This window comes from Juglans regia, chromosome 7 (assembly GCF_001411555.2).
Source record: "Juglans regia cultivar Chandler chromosome 7, Walnut 2.0, whole genome shotgun sequence".
NCBI classification, from domain to species: Eukaryota; Viridiplantae; Streptophyta; class Magnoliopsida; order Fagales; family Juglandaceae; genus Juglans; species Juglans regia.
This window is the reverse complement of record NC_049907.1, coordinates 47,408,098-47,430,399: the sequence shown is the minus strand read 5'-3', so window position 1 is coordinate 47,430,399 and position 22,302 is coordinate 47,408,098. Positions and strand designations below refer to the sequence as shown.

Below are 22,302 nucleotides of genomic sequence, written 5' to 3'. Positions count from 1 at the left end.
GATGAATGTAGTTTGTTCTGAGCTCTGTGTCGATTTAAGTTCGTTATGAGAATTGAGAAAGATAGAAACCGAGGCAGTCTTGGGAGTCCAACATGAATGCAAATTGCCAGCGTCAATTCAACTGCACTCCGCAAAAGGAAGCAAAAGTATCTGTGTGTAACAAAACTTCTAAATTGTAGATGCGGAGTTAGAAGTTCAAGTTTTGACTATAGCTTTAACTTTTGGCTAGGTGAATCCACATTGGATTAGTCATTTTAAAGTCAAAATAATAATATAATATTATATATTTTAATAATATTAAAAAAAAAAACATTTTGTAATATTTTACAAATACATTTCATATATTAATTAATAATTTAATTTTTACTTAAAATTATTATTTTCCAACCATCTGAGCCATAATTTGTCCCTCTACTTAAAATCAATCCTTGTGTCCTACAGTTTGACATAAGCATACAATAATTCCAGACCAAATAACATCTAGGGTCAGACAAAATCTTGGGAGACAAATGATATGGAGACAATGATCGTCAATGTTCAGTAAAAGTTTCTCCCAAATTTGAAATTGGTAATAATTTGAAAAGGAGTAAATTACAAATGTGTATGAATCAAAAACCAACAAAGTGAAATTGAGACCGCTTTGACAACCAAGGACAATGGGACTAGGATGGAGTATATTTGCATCAGCTCCCTTGAAGAGAGATTTGGGACCCTCATTCTTGAGGATTTGAGAGAATGCATCAAAGGAACTCAAGTATGCTTCACCAGATGTCATCATCATTCTTCTATGGACAGTGTCAATTGGATAGGATGCAAGGCTAGCACCATTCGTGATTACCCAACCAAGAGCAAAGCTAGCAAAGAACAACTTCAGAAATTACGACCATTATATGTGAGATTGCAATAATTTCAGTACGAGAATCATACAAAGTTAATATCCACATTCAACTCACTTTTTCATACATTTACAGCAAATTATTTAAGATAACCATGCCTTTGACATACTAGTTCTTAGTAAGATATGAAAGTTATCTCATCTCATATACACATCGTTTGTAACAACCCAAAGAAAGTTCAAGTTGTACTCAGTACACCTTTAGCATGCTCATTCCCTTCTACCATAGATCACCCGCCTAATGGGGGACCTAATGGGTGTAACACAGTTACACTGTAAATTAGTAGAACAAACATTTGTGTAGTTCTACTTCATGACTTCATTATGGACCTAAATTGAATTTTCATAAAGGAATCTACAAAGCACATCACGTTCAATCGAGGTTTGATGCATACTGAAAATCATAGGAGCAACTTCTCAAAATTAAAAGCAATATAACCTGTTTGTAGACATGTGGAATAGGATTTCTTTGTTAAAAACCAGATTGATTTTCCAAGCTCAACCCAAAACAAGAGCAATTAGGATTTCTTTGTAAAAAACCAGATAAATTACAATGAACCAATACCCAGAACTATTGAACACAATTAACTAAGAATAAATAATCTTTCAAACCTTAAGAGGGAAAGAGTCCAAAACTCTTAATCAATGTCTGTAAGTGTGAAAAGGCCGTTATAAGGTTTCAAATATTAAAAATCTTTCCTGCTATTTGGTCGTTATAAAACAGGGTACTTCTGTATTAAGATGCGAAGGAAACAGCAAGATAACAATGGCATTGAGAGTCGAGACAGAAAGCCCAACGGCCTAACACCTATAACGCATCAAATCCTGTACCTTCACCTTGAAGGAAAGAAGCAGCACTTGATAAGTCAAAGTGAAGGGCCACAGAATGCCTATAAACCAACTTTGTATATGAAAATAACTTATTCGTTCATATTCGGCCACTGATAGAAACATTGAGCCTAAACATCACAGAAATCTCAAAAAAGCCAGTTTACAATCCCAATAAATCTCTTACATCTATATTCTTAAAAAAAGTTCATTCAGACCATCCACAAAGCTAAATGCATTACCCATCATACCAGGTCGATGTTATACAAACTAAACTTACTTTCAGAATAAGAAGTTATGGAAGCCATTAAATTCCAAGAAACAAAATAAAATCTCCAATCAAACATTTATCAGAAGCCACAGCAATGCGATGTCAATAAACCAGTCCAAAGTCTAAAACCAAAAAAATGAGCCTCAGATCCACAACAACAAAAGCAACGATCATACGTAGATCTAATAACACTAACCTGGGAAAAAGATATTCAAAGACATGTGAAACCAAACAAAAATTGGAAGAAAAAGGAAGAAACAGATACGAGAAAACTCAGAAGAAAAAATAGAGAGATCTGATCCGTGCAAAAAAAGCTAAAATCAGAGAGAGAAAGAGAGTACCAGTTCGCGTTCCTTGGATTGTGAAAGGAAAAGAGGCAACGAAAGATGGTTTGAATGGCCAGGACGCGTGTTTTACTTTTAACGGAAAAGAGAAGAGGGAGGAGAGAGGCTGAGAAAATGCACAGAGAAGAGGGAGAGAATAGCGACGAAGAGAGACTTACCAACACAGGCCTGGAAGACGACAGCGAAGAAGATGACCGACGGAGAGAAGGGGACAAAGGAGGAAGCTTGCGGGTGAAGAAGGGCGAGGCAACAGAACGCTGGGTAGCTTTCGGGATGAAGAGAGAGAAATGAACGAGTGAAAGATACAGGGAAGGTTGATGAAAATAATAAAATAGTACAATTGAGGATCAACAGTGACTCGCTAATAATGTAGAGCTTCTAAGAATTACTATAACTCATATGTTAAAGCTTTGGATTATTGGTTAATCTAATGTAAAAACTTTTTGATAAATATAATCAAATTATAAATTTGCATTGACATTTGATTAGGCGATTACCAATAATTAACATGGACCGATTTCGCGGCTGCTCTTTATTTTCTCCTCCGTTGAGGATGACGTTTACCAAAAAAGGAAAGATAAAAAAGTAAGAACTTGTTGAGAGTGGGAAGAGAGTACTAGTTCGCGTTCCTTGGATTGTGAAAGGAAAAGAGGCAACGAAAGATGGTTTGAATGGCCAGGACGCGTGTTTTACTTTTAACGGAAAAGAGAAGGGGGAGAGGAGAGAGGCTGAGAAAATGCACAGAAAAGAGGGAGAGAATAGCGACGAAGAGAGACTTACCAACACAAGCCTGGAAGACGACAACGAAGAAGATGACCGACGGAGAGAAGGGGACAAAGGAGGAAGCTTGCGGGTGAAGAAGGGCGAGGCAACAGAACGCTGGGTAGCTTTCGGGATGAAGAGAGAGAAAAGAACGAGTGAAAGATACAGGAGAGGTTGATGAAAATAATAAAATAGTACGATTGAGGATCAACAGTGACTCGCTAATAATGTAGAGCTTCTAAAAATTACTATAACACATATGTTAAAGCTTTGGATTATTGGTTAATCTAATGTAAAAACTTTTTGATAAATATAATCAAATTATAAATTTGCATTGACATTTGATTAGGCGATTACCAATAATTAACTTGGACCGATTTCGCGGCTGCTCTTTATTTTCTCCTCCGTTGAGGATGACGTTTACCAAAAAAGGAAAGATAAAAAAGCAAGAACTTGTTGAGAGTGGGATTTGAACCCACGCCCTTTCGGACCAGAACCTTAATCTGGCGCCTTAGACCAACTCGGCCATCTCAACGTTGTATGCCGATCCTTTACAGTTATAATACTTAATTATCTCTGAAATGTCTACGGCAGATCCTGCTCGATTATTTGCGCAATTATCATATTTTCAATTGCTTGTAATTGGGTATTACAGACTTGCAGATTACATAGGTGTAAAACGCTACCCTGCAAGAGCAATCCAAGCCCACTTCTGAGGAAAATGACATGCGCGATCTCCTTTGCAGCTTTTAAAACATAGGACTATCTCCTTTGGAAGATGATTTTCGTTCCATCTGTCAAATGAAAGAAACTTGGAAACGGTCCGTTCATCTCAATATTGGTAACTTCACTAATCTTCCACAACTTCCAACTGCAAGCTTTGTTGTAACCTCGTGCGTTCGAGATATTGGTGTAACCTCTCGAGGTCCTCTGGTTGACCGTGGTGGCCACATCACCCCCTTTTTTTTATTTTTGTCGCCTCTGCTAGCTCCAGATTCTCTCCAGATAGTGAGGTCTTTCAGTAAAGCACAACTCCATATATGAAGAAAAAAGAGATTCATATGCTACCAAAAACTAATTCACCTTCCATGGGAGGTCCAAATACCAAAGAAAAAACGACAAAAAGGCTCTCATCACACCCAGAAAATAATGGCATGTAATCTATATTCTCATCAATTCAAACTGTATATAGGCGTTCAGATATTAAAAATAGGAATTTACCATTATTGAAATTGTTTACGATAGAAATATAAAAAAAATATAAATATACCACTTATATATCTGAAAAGGCTCATCTTAAAAAATTACAAATAAGTTTGAGCGACAGAAAACATCAACCAGAGGTAAAATGAGAAGACTGACTTCCCTTGGCAGTCTAAAGATGGAAGATGGTGCCGTCTGATTGTAAACACGGAAAGAATGAGGGAAGGAAAAAGGAACAATGGCAATACCATTGAGCCGAGCATCATCAGACCTTTTGTTTTCCTTTTCTAAGTCGTTCTAGCTCTGCTTCAGCATCTTTCAACTGCTGCCTCAGTGTGGATACCCTTTGCTCCAACTCCTCCACTGTGCCTTTACTCGTGGAAGGTTGATATGGTGACAGAAAATTATTTGAAAATGCCTTCAGAGCTTCAACCCCTGTAACCTACAAAATCAATATCTGACTTGTCAAAAGGGCCAACACTAACAACTAAAATTAATTTGTTTACCCCTCATCTAGAATGACAAACTTCAGATTAGATCATCACTTTTAAATATTCCAAAACTTTTGCCATGATGTAGTTTACCTCTTCCGGCAGCAAAGGCAACTTGGTGATGTGAAAGTCATCATACAACATGTAGAACTGGTCAAGGTACTTCTGTTGCATCCGCATTCTAGCTTTGAGTAACTTGGACTCTACATCTACAAGTAGAAAACAGGCCGACTGATACATGACTTTTGTTTTCGATAAAAAGTTATTTCCATGTGAAAAAAGAAACACGAAATCAAGTAAACTTGCCTTCTTCATCATAAAGTAATTGGTTAATGATAATATTGTGTGTATCTATCTCAAACTTGGTGAGTTCCTGGACCAGTCTCTCTGTTTCATAAAGAGAGAGGAACTCTGGAATGCAAACACAGATAAAGGTTGTCAAGTCCTGCCAACAGGGAAAAATAAGCGCATTAAGAATAACTACAAAAAATTTTGACATTCAATATGATTTTGAGTGAACCAATAAACACGGAAAATCAGGTCAAGTGCTTAAAAAATAACTACAAAACATCCAAACTAATTGCAAACTTGATTGATGAAGTGCTGGAAAGTCGCACAAAATTACAACCAACCTCACAATTCATAGTGCTTTTAATTTTTTTTTTTTTTTTTTATAAGTAAATAAATTTTATTGATCAAAGAATAGGCAAAGCCATATACATAGTTCTACGTAGATTTAATAGTAGTTTGACTCATCTTTGTATTTTGAAATATTTAACTAGCTTGTAATAACATAGGGCCTTTACCATGATGCTATGAGCAAGAAAATACCACAGCCTCGTAATCATCAGGTCCAGATGTCTAGTTGAATCTTATGTCTCTCAAAATGACAGAGAAAATGGTCTTCTTCTTTCTTTCTTTCTTTCTTTTTTTTCTTTTTTAATGTCGGGGAACCTCTCCAAGGCCCCCTTTGGACCCATCCCTATAGAGTAAACTCTGGTCCCGTGCACTGCATCCTCAAAAGATTCTCTACACGGAACTGGTTAAATCGCTAGCTTTTCACTAGGGGGTGTGGCCCCAAAAGATTGTTTGCACCCATGAGGTGTTGAACCTTGGACCTTGAAGGGAGTGATACCCCAAGACCAAGGCCTTCACCACTTGGACCAACCCCTTGGGGTTGTCAATTTTAATGTTATCACAACACCTTAACTTCCTAAACATAACAGCCACCACAGGAAGTCCAGAAGAGAACATGACCGCAGGACGAAATATCCACAAACACGCCACCAAATTAATTCACACCCAAAAGTTACTGCAAGTGATTGCAGGTAGCAGAGGGGTGCAAATCATGCTTAAGCTGAACTGCACTTTCAAGAGGGTCAATCTATTAAGAGACCACTTTTTTTGTTTCTTTTGGCTAGTAAGGAACCAGGCTTCAAACAAATTCTTCCCGCCTCCAATGTTATATATCTACAAGACTTTCAATTACCTATTATAAAGAGTACCAGAAGTTAATTTCGAATGTCCTGGTGCAGTAGAACGTGTCTTTTATTAGAGCAGTTCAAGATTGGGAAGTGGGAGGTATTTCTGACTTTTTCAGCACCTTGTATGCATTGAATTTGGAGTGTGGTGGGGAGGACAAACTGCTGTGGATTCATCCCGGGAACAAGAATTTTCCAGTTAGATCCTTATATAATGCTATGCTACTCATTAATCTACTGTTTTCCCTTGGAAGCGCATTTGGAAAAGTGAAGTGCCCCTAAAAGTTACTTTTTTTTGGTTGGTTGGCCTCTCATGGGAAAATCCTTATGTGTAAAAGGAATGGCGAAATGTCAGATCATTTTCTTCTCCACTGTGAAGTGGGGAAGGCTTTATTGGATGAGATCTTTGTAAGGCTGGACATTGTTTGGGTGATGCCTAAGAGGGTGGTGGATCTTTTGGCTTGCTGGAATGGAATACAGGGAAATCTTCAAGTAGCGGTTGTTTGGAAGATGGTGCCTCTATGTCTTATGTGGTGCATATGGAATGAGAGGAATGGACGATTTTTTGAAAATAGAGAACGCTCATTAGGGGGATTAGAGACTTCTTTTTCCAATCTTTGTTACTTTGGGCTAAGGCCATTGTTTTAGAGGGGGTCAATTTTAATGACTTTTATGCTTCTTTTTCTTTCTCGTAGGCTGTAATTAGGTATTTCTCTCTTGTATACTACCTTTGTACTTGGGCTTTGCCTAATTATGAGGATCAATAAATTTTCTTACTTATAAAAAAAAAGAGTATCAAAAGTTAATTTCGATTTAGAAAAAGGTTGTGGTTATTATTTAAAAAGAAAAAAACTCAGATGAGAAAGGGGTTAATTTACCTATGCAGCTGATTTTTTGGACATGGAACCTCACCAAGGCAGGGCCTTTTGAGTTTTGGGTCCAACCCAGAGGAGTAAACCTCAGATACATAACCTCACCAACCAGACCTGTGAACTCCTACTGTGGAATCGAACCCAAGATATCTTAGTCTATAGCTCATCCCAAGATCGTCCTTTAACCACTAGGTTGCACTCTTGATGGGTACCCATGCAGGTTATTCATATGCAATGTGCTTTTTAAGTTCAAAGTAACTATTTAAAGCCTTTTTAATTTTTTTATTATCAGTACAGCCTTTTTTAAAATTATATCGAGACTAGAAAGTACATAGTTTGGGAAAAATAATTAAAGAAACTTCATATTACTCTTTATACAATTTTCTCATTACACTTCCAATGCCCCATAAGCTTCCAGCCCTCCAAAACCTCCAGTAACTACAGTTCACACCACCCCTAATAAATTTAACAACTAGCATTAGATATTAAGGATTTAAGGTTGGCTCTAACTTTTATACATGTCCACTATTGGCATATGATTCAATACGAATAATTGGAAATCTATTAAAACGGAGAGGAGTAAATGACGTATGAATGGGGCAATCTTACTGGGTCTTTGAATTGTTTATTAACTTGTTCAATCACATCTTTCATGCCTTCGAGCTTTCCCAGAATTGCATCCTCACCAAACTCTTCATCCACACCAAAGAGGCGGGTCATCTGCCATAATAGTTTCAAAGCATGCCATTTAGATATTTTTATCCTTAAAGGTACCCATCAAAGGGGATAGAGTTAGAGATGATTTAGAATGTGTCAAAATCTAAAGCAACAAGAAGAATGCATGAGATATAGACTGCAATATCGAATAATTTCTGTTGCAAAAGACACCATAAAATGCCTCTAAACCTTCAAATACCATACGACTATGCTCTATAATACAAAGAACATACCTGACTGATTATACCACCAAATTTACTTTTCAAGGACATCATTTTCGTGAGACCCTTTTCTAAGGTTGATGGAAATTGCAACAAGCGCAGTGTATGGCCAGTTGGGGCAGTGTCAAAAACTATGACCGAATAATCCATTGTTTGCACTAATCTGTATGACAGTTTAGGCAAATAAAACCAAAATTATATGCTGTAATTGATGACGCAGTCTACAGAGAAGAGGTGCATATGCATGAATAGGCCATAGCAAATGCAACACATGAAAATGCTTAATGCATCCATTTCCATTTTGCTTTGCATGCAAAATTTTTTTATGAAGAATTGATTATGGTAAAAAGAAGTCGATCCCTGCAAACAAGCCCAATCAAATACTAAACCAAAAAAAATTTTGAGTAAGACTCATTTTATGATTCAGCATCATTTTTTTTATAGCATCGGGTGTCTAGGAACAGCGTCCCGACTAATCCAGGGGGTGCACAGGCCCTCGGCAAGGAGTTTCCCGCAAGTGCACCTCCGGTAATTCAAGGGAAAAATCCCCCAATCCGATGGCCCTAGAGATTGTTTGCACCCAAGGTGATTTTATGATTCAACACCATGATATAGGCGAGTAAGAAACATGGTTTACAACGAAAATTGGAAGTAATAGGTCTCATGAATATATCTTTAACTAATAAGGTGAATAAAGATTAAAGGGTCAACATCATGATACTGTGCTTTACTGGCATTGCTTGACGCAACATGTAATAATTTGGTCCTTTTTATCTTAAATCACTCAAGATTTAAGGTAAGCTCGCAAGACTGTATGTTACTGCATTCAACCCTCCCCCACTCAAAATAAAAAGGGTATACCAACTGATAAACATAACAGATGTCTTCCGTGCAGGAGACCTTACCAAACTTGTACCTGCAGCCAACTCTTGTAATCGGTACTGATGAAAAGTCTATTGGCTAACTGTCGTTATTCCTATGTCTAGGATATTTTAATAACACCAGGAATGATCATCAATCATATACCAATCTCAATGAAAAAATGGAATCCTCCAACAGCTTCATATAAGTTAACTAAAACACACATATCGTAACAGCTCTCAATTCACTTTAATCAAGTGAGGAATAGAGATCCGATGAATTTGGTGGCTCAATACAATCAAATAGAAGGAACGGGATTCTTACTTCAGCATCTCTGCAAAGCTCATAGCCTCATCAATTCCAGGGATTGCATTTGCTAGTTCAGAAAACAAGCCGTCCATTCCATCGGCACTGCCCACATCATCATTTTCCACATTAGGATCCACCTCCTAGAAAGTATCATACGAAACGTCAACTCGCAACAAACAGAACAAGAAAATAGATAATAATGCAAGTAAAATGCAGTTCGAAAACTAAGATATAATGGTTCAAATATATCTTTATTTTAGAAGAAAGCCCAGACAACCCAAATGTCTAATCCACGGTCAACAGATCAGCGGATAATCATCGTTGCTTAAAAGCACTGCCATAATTTCCCCTAATATCGATAGAAAAAATGATGAGATTTCTCTACGAATTGGGTATTTCCCAAATTCATCAAATACAACCGCAATCTCGCAAATAACTCAACGACAAAATATACCCAACAAAAATTCAAAATCCGAGTCTACACGGATTTATTTAAACGAAAACCTCAAAGTTTCAACATCGAAGCATTGCACCAGCTGATAACCACCAAAACTTTCAAAATTCACACAATAAAAAAAAACCAATAAAAAGTACAATTTATGACCCAAAAAATGTACCATTGCATAGAGATTGGAAAACCCATTAACCAAGGTGGGTGTCTTGGTGAACCGTTGCCGAAACGCATCGCTGAGATTGTGAGCAGGGTCGGTGGAGATGATCAAAACAGAGGATCGAACCCTAGAGAGGAGGATTGAGATGATGGAACTACAGGTGGTCTTGCCCACGCCACCTTTTCCTCCCACAAAGACCCACTTGAGCGACTCTTGATCCAGTATGTTATTTAAGGTTCCTTCTGGAAACTCTGTGGCCATTTATGCAGCTTTCGGTATTTGCTTTTGTTTTCTCTATCTCACACGACTGGAGCCCAGAAATCTTAGAGCGATAAATTATTGGGTTTTTGGTTTCGGATGGAAAGGGCTCGATTTAATTCGAAACAGAGTACAAATCGAACTCAACCAAATTGAAGTTCCAGATATGGGTTTGTAAAGACGGCGCAGGATAAGGAGAGTACCTAATGTGCGCTAATAGGGCATACCGTCGGTTTGTGCGCGTCGAAGAGAATAGTCCTAAAGGCAGACTGACTGACTGACTGGGACTGCCTGTAACATCCTCCCGAGCATTAGACCCTAAGCAAGACGCGATGTATTTAATTGAAGGGATATATATATATTTTTTAAATTCTAAACATAAGCGTTAGTGCATATCTATTTAAAAATATATTATTTTATTTTTTTATTCATATAATAAAAATGATTTTAGATATATTTATAAATAAAATAAGATAAAAATATAAAATAATATATTTTTAAATAGGTGTGAAGCTTATGAGTAATATTACTATTTTTTTTTACCATAAATTTTATTATTTTTAATTATATTACAAATAATTCTTTTTTTTCTAAGCAAGAATTCATTCAATATATAAAAAACATAAAGTTCAGAAGTATTATTAATTTATTACAAATAATTTTATATCAGCTTATAATATGCCATATAACAGATATGATTTGGAAAATTTAAATTAAAAATAATTCTTCTTATCAGTCACTATTTACTACACACGTCTTATATCCTATGAAAAAATTGTTAGTGTAGAATGCGAAAGTAAATAATAGTTGATACATAACAAAAATTGTGCTTGTTTAAATTATTTTTAAGATTTTTGATGCTAGACGTTATAGGATGAGTCTTCTTAATATTAATAGTAATCCCAGTGTTCACAAAAATCAATATCGCCTCAAATACATTAGCTTTATCCCTTTGCTTGTGCCGAAATGTACCGGTGATTCCTTCCCTCCAAATCAAGCACATTGCAACAGAGATCATTATTTTGCAGATTAAAAGATCAGAAAGAGTCCCATTCCAATAAAGGGATGGCCAAACTCAAACATTGCTTATGACTGCGATAATCCATTAATGTTTAAATCCCCTATCAAGTTCAAAGGTTCACTACTTTCTCCTTTAGTTTTAGTGAAAGCAAAGTCATATTATCTCGACAATTAGAAGCAGAAGATTACGGCATAGCCGTTGCATTGCCACCAGTGTAGTTGGGAAATGAAGCATCGCTTCCATATACTCGTTGGTGGATGAAGCAAGCCAAGGTCGGGTTGTTTGGAGTATCTTTACTCGCATAACCAAGCTGATGAATTTTCCTTAAATGTTAAAATGCATCATGCAATTTATAATTAGTTTGATCCAGTATAGAAGGGAGCATAACAGTTTCTGCATTCGGCTGTGCTTAGAAAAACAAATAAAGGGGCACAGATTGAAAGCTCCCATCCTCAACAGCATTTAGATATATATATATATATATATATATATATATATATCTGCTGAATGCTAGCAATGTAGAGCATTGGCCACCATTGATCGGTGTGCATATCCAAATATGCTATACAACAGTTGTTCAAGTTAAAAGTGAAGAAGGGCATCAGTAGAGAGAGTTGTAGGTGAAGCAGGTAGCAATGATGGATGAAATACAGATGAGGAGTGCAGGAGCTAAGGTGATATTCAAGAGTCTACTCTCACCCAAATAACCAGACAGTGTTATTGTACCATCTGCAATAACTCGAGCCAGGGTCCCGGCTTCTGTGGAAAGCAGTCCACCATTGTACGTGCCACGGGAAAGCCTTGATGACATGACACGAGATAGGAGTGATAAGTTCACACCTGGATTGGCCAAGTAAATGAGATACAAAATCATGTTCGGGGAAGCAAAGGGTCCTCCAACAACAGATGCAATATATATAACACTAAACAAGTATTTTCCAATGAAGATTTGATGGCTCAAGCAAATGAGATCCAACATTTTGTGCAAAGCAAGGAAAAGATCCACCTTAAAATTCAATCAATATGCCAATTGTGATGTCAAAGAAAAAAAAATGGGAATAGGTCTGCTTAGATTTAGATATTCATTTCGGCCATGTGACAGAGAACTAAGACCTAATCCAACCCACAGATTTTCTTTCTGATCAGAGAACTACAAATTATAAATTGGTAAACGAGTTCAGGCAAAGTTTTGGGGAGCTTCATGCCAATTTTTTTAAGTCCAAAAGTAATTTTTGCCAGCTTAGCCTGGTTTCAGGCCATCACAATCAAATGAGGGTAATTTGAGCTAATAATGAAAGAAGTAAACAAATTATACAAGCAAATAATTCTTGCACAACTATCCAGTGTATCCTATGAACAGAATGAGCCATAGTTACCTTCAAGGACTTCAGCGGATACAAATGTGATTAGAGCTGAGCCAACATATTGAGGGACAGAGTAAGGGATGAATACTTGGAAGCTTAGAAGTATACCAAAACACACCATAATTTCAGATGCCAGTAGGAGTTGCCTGCAATCAGGTAAACCATAAAAAAACAAATAAGGGGGAAGGAAAAAAAAAGAAGACTAGAACTTCATAATCAAATGACTAGAACTTATCACCACATGAATTAGAAAACGCCACTACTTGGGGTTGGCTGAAAATTTAGACCATCGTCGACATTTCTCATGAGGCCCAAAAAAAATGTAGGATCAATGGCAACCTTAAGTAATATTTATGTATTCAGCACCCAAATTACTAAATTTTGCACAAGCATTCACACAACGTGTTGAAGGCAAGTGGCATACTTGTGCAGAAACATCAGGATGTTGAACTTCTGCTCTTATCTACTTGTATTTATAGTAACTACCAAGAAAACGTGAAATCGAACCCAATTTCGATGGTAAATCACCTTAGAAGTTTTGTGCATATTGTGGAGGAGCAATAGCCTAAATTCTTCTTTAATTGAGAGGGGAGAGGGGGTAAAATTCTTTCTACCTTTCTTCAAACATGTTGCCGATATAGTTTCCAACAATAATGTTTACTGGAAGCACTGTTAGCCCGAGACATGCAAGAAAGATTGCCACACTGCTGCTTGTCCAAATAAAATAATATCCAGTGATGACACTTGATTCAGCAAGTAAAATCTCCATGGCATATTTGAGCATAAAATACACAAATAGTTGAACCTAGAAAGTAAGAGATCATGGTAAGAAATTCAATGACATTTACTATGTAGAGATTTGCAAAACTACAGAATGAAAAATGATAAATAGATGGAGGAATTACACTTTTTGCCCAGTTAAAATCTAAACATTAAGGTTGTGCCACTGAACCAATTTTTAGATCATCTAAACAGCCAGATCTTAGTCATGTACGCAACTTGAAATACAAGTTGTTTTAGGTGCAAATTAAAACTTCTAATACTTTGGGGTGCAAAGTGGACAACAGGTGATAGTTATGGACGAAAAGTGTAATTTCCTCTAAATAGGTTTCAACAGGGATTATAAATTGAATGCCTAAGATGCATATAAATAACGTCGAATGTAAATGTAGCTCCCTATCAACTCTAAACCTTTACTGATGGTGTAAGTAGTCTATATGCCATCACAATTGACGTGACAGGCTTTTGAAATTCCCCAGAATCTTCTTCAATATCATCACATCCTTGGTCTTCGCCTTCATCTTGTTGCTTAGCTTCTGATTTCACTAGCAATGGTTGTGTGAAACTTTTCTCCACAGCAATGTTTACCAATGGTCCTAGACCAGAAGAAACAGTGCCTAATTAGAAATCAGGCAAGTTAACAAATTAAAAAAACTACATAAATATTATTACCAACAAAAATCCAAGCAAGTGGTGATGCATAGAAAGCTACTTCTTATAGTTGTTATTTATCGTCAGGCTGCTCAGCCCAAGCCTACTATGGTGATCTTGTTTGAGGGTATCTAGACACCGTATAGTATTGACGTTAACTGAGAGAGATGACATAGGGCACTGCCTCGAGAATATTCAGCACATAGATATAGGCAGTTAGTTGATATCTCTTCCAGAATCAGCATTTACTGAGCATGAGGAAGTGTCATCTATTCACTTGATGGATATAGCTCATGCTCCAGGTAATGCCAAAGGTCTGATTTTGAGTGTAGAGTAGATGGAACAGAAAGGTTTAGAAATTTGATATACAATTACAGTTTCTGCTGCTCAGATTGTTTTCTAAAGTGAAGAGACGGGGTATGATAAAAGCAAAAAGATTCATTAGTTATTACAATGAAGAAAGGGAAATGGATAGTAATATAATTAACCAAAAGGAGCAATCATGTCCACATACCAGCATTAGCTTCCTGCGGCACAGCAGCTTCTTTAGTCTCAAGAGAAGGCTCTCTAAAAGAAATCCATAACCACAATAAGTAGACAAGCCACGCGAGACTCATAAGCCAACCAGGCAATGTATCCTCATTGAAAGTAAGTTTTGAAATCTTAAAATTCGTCTGTAGTAAACAAGAAAGAGCTGGACCACATGCCATTCCAAGCGCACTCGCACTTACAAAACCTGCAGACGCCTGCATTCTCAATTTGAGCGGTACACAATCACTGATATAACGCCTGTTAACAGCCCTTGCAGAACCTAACCTGACATTTTGATAGCATGACCTCATCAGTTGATGAAGTGAAACCAAAGTGAATGCTTTTGAAAAGAACAAGCATGAAGTAGCATCTCTAGGAGAATTCATTTGTTTGATCAAAATTCACAGGCTCACAATCACAAACATAATCATCATAAAAATAAACAAGATTTTTGTTTTTTTAATGAAAGATATAATAATAAACAAGATGCACATACATAACATTTAAACTCCTGTGGAGCCCAAAAGTGCCCTTATTCATCTTGTTTTCAAAGCATTTTATTTATTTTGTTTTCAAAACAACGTATTCTTTCCGAAAATGATTGCTCATATATCACAGGCAACTTGAACAGAGGATTAGCTATACGTGCAAATGCAAGGCCAATCGGATATACAATCCTGTCGAAATTCAAGTTTTCATTTTTCAATCATACACATAAAACAGTTAAGAATATAAATGTAAATTAATTAACCATTGAGTATAGCATGCGCAATAATCAGAAAATTTACTAATTGAATGTGTTTTCTCAAGTAATGAGGACCAAAAAATCACTTACCCACAGAAGAGCCGACCAATCAGAAGAACAGATATTGAATTCAGATCATAAGCCAGAGCATATAAGGTGTTTCCCACAAGAAGGACAACACTACTAAATACAAGGGGCCTGAAGTACGATCTATTTGACCATGCACTAAAATAAACTGAAGAAAACACCTGAGCAACAGCCATAGACCCTATCACAACTCCACAGACTGTTGCTGCAGCTCCAAGGCTCAAGGAGTAGCTGTCTGCTGTCGGAACTATGATGTATGTGTTGACCATATATAGAAATGTGTTTACCAAGTTCAGGAGAAGTGACATAAAATGATATCTCTGGTCAGCAGTATCATCTTGAGATGGAGTTGGCAAGTCGTCCTCCATGATAAAGGCGTGTCTTCCCAAAAAGTGAAGGTAATTTGTTGAGTTTGATAATTTCTCTACAGCTGACCTAATAGAATCGATGACAGGATCCTGCAAAACCAGTAAAAAAGGCAACTATATCATATGCAGCTGGAGGATTTTAGAATATGTCAAAATACTTAAGTGAACCCATAAACGATGCTTCGTTGTGAAACAATTATGTGCAATAATTACCTGAACTTTGATACAGACAGCAGTTATACTGAAGTTTCCAAAACAAATACTTAAATATTTTCAATTCAGTTAAGAACTTCTAAATCTAATTGTTTCATTAATAAATCTGTTGCTTAATCTAATTTTTGTAGTTTTGTAGACATCATGACACCATCAACTCGAGTTATTTTTTCAGTAGTTAATACCCAGATCAGAGGTACTAACTTTGATGAAAACTTCGTAAACCGTTCAGAAAGTAAACCATAGTAACATTGCATATAATCTTGAATGGAGATGAGAGAAAACCAGGTGGGATAAAGCAGGATGATCATATATCGATATGTAGTTCCCCTGATGGTGTTGAAGGTCTTGAAGATCTGCGAGATTGCGAGATATGGCTCCAACGACAGCACCAAACCCCTGCAGTTCAGTTACTAGCTGATAATGCCTTCCATTCACGTGTAGAGACAATAGAGCTAACCTATGCCTTGTGAAGTTATTAAGTATGAGTGAAACATGAAAATAGGGGAAAATTAAGGGAATTATAAGAAATTAAGAGACCTCATGCATAATATTTATATTTGTTCTAAATTGGTCAATTACCACATGCTTGAAAACTTGTCGCAGCTGGGAGTAAGGATGGTTTGCACGAGTTTTGACATAGTAGTTGGTGAACTTATAACCAAACCGCTTATCAAATTTTTTCAATATCTTACGTAAACCAATGGCATTGATCTCAACAAAAGAGAGAAGCCTTAAAAGATCACATCCAACTGCTCTATATGCTTCCTGTAATTCAGATATTCTTGATCCACCTGGCTGCTGTAAAAGAGCATGCTGCTGCTCTCTAAGATCAGATAACCTGGTAGCAAGTTGCCCTTGTTGTTCTAGCAGGAAAAGGACAATCCTTTCGATCTGTGATTCAAGATTAATCAAAGATGACATAAATATTTGCAATCAATTTTGACTACATGACCATAACATTGCATTATCAATGAATCTACATGGATTATCCATGCTAGAAGGATCACTTGAAAGGCAAATGATACAGCAAAAATACGCCCTTTTTCTCTATATTCATAATTGGGAGAATCGTTATAAAAGTTTGAGTTCAGCATGCTCGCCCAAAGAATGATGAGACTGAAAATCTCAGCGTTGGATAGTAAAACTGAGTCGGAGCAAGACAAAATGCAGGAATGCAGATTCAGGATAAACAATGAATTGAGATGGACTGGCATGGAAGAAATGAAAAAATAATCCCAAATGATGTCCTATGTAACTTCCAAGTGTGACCCTGCAACTAATCATGGGTTTTTGAGCTTCCTCTGGACTAGTCATGTAAAGGGGAGTATCATTTATTATAGCAAAAGTTACCTCACAGTCTAGCAATCTTGAGAAGTCCATCAGAACATTATCACCGTTTTGTGTTCCGACCTCAATTTGTTGTGTGTATCGATTAACTTTCTTCTTCATTAATTTGTAATTGATGTAGCATCTGAAAAGAATCAAAACAAAAGCACACGACAGAATAAAAAAAAAATAGCACCGGAAAGAGGGAGTGGGGGGAAAGAAACAAACAAGAAATTTCATATTTTGCATAACGATTACTCATTAACATCATTTTAACATCATTTTAACCATTTCTGAAGCACTGGGGTTTCCTAAATAAACATTTCCTTTCCAAGTTTCCTTTGGCATATCTCAAAATCTGCATGAAATAGGATGCTCAATTGATCGTTTTGGAGTTTTGGCAACTAATAGACACCTTGACAATAAATTAATGAAGGGAGTCATTCCTCTGGGATTTTGTGGCAAAATACAAAAAAAATAACTTTTTCCTTGAAAGGCAGAGACAATAAACAGTAGTGGCTTGAAATACATGTGCTCCTTGTATTTACTCTAACTAAGCATTGATTCATTGAAAACAACTTCCGCCGAAAAAAAAACGGTTAATCAGTGAATCTGTATTAGAAAGTGTATAAAACCCAAACTCTAGCATGAAATATGTCAACAATAACACAGAGATATGACTTTAAAAAATAATAATAATAAGGCGACACAAAAACTTTCAACGAAAATTAAAAGAACATAAAACAAACTTGTCAACAATTCAAAATCACTGCCAGAACAAGTATAAAACAGGCTGCAGACGAAAATTATGCGATGCGCAAGATCCGTGCAACCCTTCAAAAAAAAAAAAAACGAGACCTACTGCCCAGGAAAAAACACCACTTTCTTTTTTTTTCTTTTTTTTTTTGTTTTTATAGTGGGTACTAATCTTTTTCAAATGTATTCGGCTAGGCTATGGACTACTGCCCAGGAATGTATACGTTGCTGCTTACTGAAATTATCTCATTGCTCAATACATGGCAGGGGCAATAAAACCCATTTATTTCTTAGCAAGTAGTATTTGGACCTTAAACCTTGGCTGAAAGTCAGTAGAAGTAGAGAGCATACCCTTGCCATTCTTTAATTTGTGATTCTCTCAGCTTCTTTCCAAAGGCCACCATATCTTAGCTAGGAAAAATGACTGATGTACTGTAATAAATCATCATCAAATGGCAAGTAAGAGACTAATTATAAGCGTTTATTATAAGTAGTGTGAGTACCCCCATTTTCTCGACAAGTTTCTGAATGCTAGAAGCCCGACAGATCAAATCAAGCAAGCTAAGAAATGGAAACCAGACAAACTTCCTTCCCACTTAAATCCTAATAATTCGTTCGTCTGATTATAAAGCAAAGAAAACGAAGAGTTTGCCATTTATATTTCCATGATTTATAACTGCAATGAAAATACAGGACTTAAATAAATAAACAAGAAAAAAGAACCAGAAGCATTCGGCATTACGAATTCTTTACAACAAAAACCAAGAACGGGCAAGTACGTACCATAGGCACAGTATCTTTTGACACCTCTATACTTTGCCCCGCGCTACGCCACAAACGACGTACCGTTATAAAGCTTCTGTTCTGTCCAAGGAATCCACTTAATTCCCAAAGTGAAAAAGTTGAGAATGGATTCTGGTTGTCCACATTTCAGACCAACAGAGAGCAAAGTATATACTATATAGTGCAGCGAAAGATGCGAAGCACGATTTTGTTAAGACGGCTTGTAGTACATGCTATTTCTACTTGTTTTCAGCGGGTGAATATTGTAGCACTTGTTACCGGAGATCCTGTTCTTTCTTTATATATTTCCCAGCTGCCCAACCCAAAATTATTGGTAAAGAACAGTCAAATTTCTGCTATAATTTTTGAATATATATATATATATATATATAAATATATGTAAAAACGAGATGTTCTTCCACCGTAACATTAATAATATAATATAAATAATAAAATCTACATTTTCTTATTAATTTAAAATTTTTGGATAAGTAATAGTGCTTTCACATGGTATCAAAGTAGAAGTTTTGAGTTCAAATTCAAACTCTACATTCTACCTCATTTAATTAAACATTTCACATATTTTTATTGAAAAAAAAAGGCTTAAATTTTTTGGACAAGACAAAGTAGAAATTATCCGTGCTTTATTGGGTACCACAGGTTAATACTCCAATATTTTCATATCATACTTCTCTTTCTTAAACACCTCTGATTAACGAAAACTCCCTAATTATACCTACCTAAAGGACGCATTAAAGTTCAAGTTAAAGGCAAAGCGCCATCAGCAGTACTACCGAAAACGAACTGAAAGATTAATGGAGCAAAGGTATATATATCTTCACCAAATAGCAATATATATATATATATAGATTAATATTTAAGTGAACTTGAGAAAGGGTTCAGAGATTTAAAACTAAGATTCTTAATTACTTCGATTAATAATATATTATCTAAAGCTTAGCAATACTACATTCTCAAACGAGTTATGAATTATAGACCCAGATAAATTAAAGGCTCGCGAATCTTGTCGATTTGATTTGAATCCAAAAGAAGATCAGGTTCGAGAAATTAAGAAAACTATAAATTAAAAAAACAAAAGGATCAGAAACCCAAATGCAGCTAGAAAAATACATAAAAATAATAAACATCTCTTTCAATTTATATGTTTATTAAACTACTTGGGATAACACTACAAAGAGCATCGACATCATGACCTTGTTTACGAGAGAGAGCTAGCTAGCTAGCTACGTACATATATATTTAATTAGAAAGTTAATCTTGTGAGATATCTAGCATATATATATATATATATCATGCTAATTAATTCAGTATGCAAGAACTATATGTACCGTACGTAGTGTGCGCGAAAAGCTAGCAAAGCTATATCATGATGAGCATGCAGAGATCGATACTCCCGGACTCACGGTCTGAGTTCCTGGTGAGAAACTCCAACTTCGCCCTACAATGGATACCGATTTACCTAGAATATATAAAATCTATGGGTCTGCTAACTCTGCTGCGAAAGATAAAAAAAAAAATATATCAGCTCGAGAGAGAGAGAGATAAGAGAGAAGCTGCCAAAGAGCTGAAAAAACGACAAGCTAGTAGTTTTGGTTCACAAATAAGATCGAGTACTTTGCTTGCCACCCTCAGAAAACCGTACAACTCGAGCATCGATATGAGCTTCCTTTGCTTCACTCAGAGAGTCGGATCAATGTTAAACAAAGCTACAAGTCCCACGTGTGAATCTACAATGCCATTAATGGAAGGGTTGGATGGAAACGTGTGTATATAATAAGAGTGATTAGAGACAGTACTAGTACGTTGAGCAAATGTTTCGTATTTTTGTTTCTAAAGAGAGTTTTATTGTTAAAAAATTAATTTTTTAGAATAAATTTTATATTTTTTTATTATTGATGTCGTGTTTTACTGGTCTGGACAACTACGCATTTTCTATTTATCTAAACGTGATCCTACACAGTCAAAACGGAAACAAAGGACCTCTCCGGTTCGTTAATCCCCCAATACTTGAGTTTAGTATATAGAATTAATGTGGAGGTCTCGCAAGAAAAATGCATCAAGGCAATAGTGTGTATATCTTACCTGTCGCGGGGTTCATTTCTATTTATACTTACTGTGTTGGGTCTTCTCGCGGTCGTGTTCTGGGTTGATTGGGTGACTTGTCTGACACACTCCATGACCAAACAGCCTTAGCGTTATTCTTTTACCGAGCAGCGATGGCCCCAAGATCTTCTGCGTCCGTCACTTCTGATTCTGGGCTGCATTTAATGTCGCACACCTTACATTTAGGTTGTCTTTAATGCGACGGAATCTCTACTTTGGACCGCATTTAATGCAACACACCTTACATCCCGGGCCATATTAAATGCGATGTGACCTCTGCTCTTGGCCGCATTAAACACGGCATGACTCATGCTCTGCGCCTCCCTTCTGTATGGTGAGGCGTGTCACAATCTTTCTTTCTACCCTTTTTCCGGATCTCTCGTCCACCCCGACCTGTTCAACCCAATACCAAACCGGATTTCACTTTATCAACCATGGCTCATGTGATTAGGCCGGGCTCTATCGAGGGGCCAACTCCTGCATTTAACACTTCCTGCTACTGTAGGCCGAAATCAATTATTTCCCCATCACATTCATATTTCTTAAAAAGAGTATACAGCATTTACGTAAATATCATTTATATATTTTACTACAACATATTTTATACGTACGTTAGTGTCCCACGTACAACATGATTCCTTAAGTTACTAGGGACGCGAAACACGTCCGATCCGTCAATTTAGCGGCACCAAATTTTTGTATTGCCTGCTGTAGACATTCGCTTCATGTATTTTTAAATGGTCCACTGGGAATATTCTCACATGAATATTCTCTCCCGGTCTCTCTTTTCCTGGACCTTTAATGCAGGGGTCATAATTTACTCTCGATTGATTTAAGGACACGTGTGGAGGTGACTAGTCATGATGTCGACATTATGATATCTCCAAACTGTGGTCTTTAAGCTACTATTATTATTGGCCATGTAAAGTCGGCAAGATATGATCCGAACTGTGTGCAATCCGAAAATTATAAACTATAAACACTAGGGCTCGTTCGATATAGAAATTATATCATTTCATTTCCTTTTTCTAATTTTAATTAATAATTTTATTATTATTTATAAATTATTTCAATTCATCTTACCATCAATCGAGCCCTATTTGTGATTTTTCGGTCCATATATATAGCATATTATTGGTGCTAAAACGACCAAATCTTGACTAATAAGCGAAAGCACGTTGTAATAAAAGTGAAGAAATAAATACGAAGCAATTCTGCAGGGAAAAAATGCGGCAGCTTATCAGCTAAATATCAGTGAGATTTAAAGTATAGCTAAATTTTATATAAATAATCTGTATTGGACTAACTAAAAATAATTAGCTAAGATTTTGAGTTATAGGCTGGTTTGAAGTATAAGATAAAATATAAAATTTTCATATCATCATTAGATATTTTTTAAATTTATATATAAAATATAATAAATAAT

General features: G+C 36.3%; 2 protein-coding genes and 1 non-coding gene across 16 annotated transcripts; all 3 read right to left on the bottom strand.

Annotated features, from left to right (window-relative positions):
• Positions 1-3,554: 3,554 nt before the first annotated feature.
• On the bottom strand, positions 3,555-3,635 carry TRNAL-AAG. Its single transcript has one exon. It is a non-coding gene; the product is annotated as a tRNA-Leu (tRNA).
• A 915-nt stretch (positions 3,636-4,550) lies between these two features.
• Positions 4,551-10,448, bottom strand: LOC109011040 (ATPase ARSA2). Its single transcript, XM_035691881.1, has 7 exons — positions 9,873-10,448; positions 9,271-9,395; positions 8,098-8,248; positions 7,757-7,867; positions 5,101-5,239; positions 4,888-5,003; positions 4,551-4,745 (listed from the first exon to the last, which is right to left on the bottom strand). The coding sequence occupies exons 1-7, from the start codon at positions 10,125-10,127 to the stop codon at positions 4,569-4,571; spliced, it is 1,074 nt and encodes a 357-aa protein (XP_035547774.1). The 5' UTR covers positions 10,128-10,448; the 3' UTR covers positions 4,551-4,568.
• A 1,026-nt stretch (positions 10,449-11,474) lies between these two features.
• Positions 11,475-20,479, bottom strand: LOC109011033 (SPX domain-containing membrane protein At4g22990-like). Of its 14 annotated transcripts, none has more exons than XM_035691874.1 (14): positions 20,388-20,479; positions 20,107-20,268; positions 18,753-19,065; positions 18,473-18,645; positions 18,321-18,401; positions 17,238-17,358; positions 16,467-16,778; positions 16,170-16,283; positions 15,307-15,761; positions 14,455-14,756; positions 13,701-13,906; positions 13,124-13,314; positions 12,522-12,655; positions 11,475-11,985 (listed from the first exon to the last, which is right to left on the bottom strand). In XM_035691874.1, the coding sequence occupies exons 5-14, from the start codon at positions 18,371-18,373 to the stop codon at positions 11,747-11,749; spliced, it is 2,127 nt and encodes a 708-aa protein (XP_035547767.1). In that variant the 5' UTR covers positions 18,374-18,401; positions 18,473-18,645; positions 18,753-19,065; positions 20,107-20,268; positions 20,388-20,479; the 3' UTR covers positions 11,475-11,746. The 14 variants fall into 14 exon arrangements, with proteins under 14 accessions (XP_035547767.1, XP_035547768.1, XP_018847591.1 ...); XM_035691875.1 differs by having other exon boundaries at positions 18,473-18,588; XM_018992046.2 differs by lacking the exon at positions 18,473-18,645 and having other exon boundaries at positions 20,102-20,268.
• Between the last annotated feature and the right edge of the window lie 1,823 nt (positions 20,480-22,302).

Excerpts from the sequence above, each read along its gene's own strand:
- LOC109011040 (XM_035691881.1), bottom strand. The coding sequence starts at position 10,127 with ATGGCCACAGAGTTTCCAGAAGGAACCTTAAATAACATACTGGATCAA. Across the intron at positions 8,249-9,270 it reads AGCTTTGCAGAGATGCTGAA|ATTAGTGCAAACAATGGATT; the intron begins GTAAGAATCCCG and ends ACTGTCATACAG. Across the intron at positions 4,746-4,887 it reads TGCCTTTGCTGCCGGAAGAG|GTTACAGGGGTTGAAGCTCT; the intron begins GTAAACTACATC and ends TTGATTTTGTAG.
- LOC109011033 (XM_018992046.2), bottom strand. The coding sequence starts at position 18,373 with ATGGTGGCCTTTGGAAAGAAGCTGAGAGAATCACAAATTAAAGAATGG. Across the intron at positions 17,359-18,320 it reads CAAATTAAAGAATGGCAAGG|ATGCTACATCAATTACAAAT; the intron begins GTATGCTCTCTA and ends GATTCTTTTCAG. Across the intron at positions 11,986-12,521 it reads ATCCGCTGAAGTCCTTGAAG|GTGTGAACTTATCACTCCTA; the intron begins GTAACTATGGCT and ends TGGCCAATCCAG.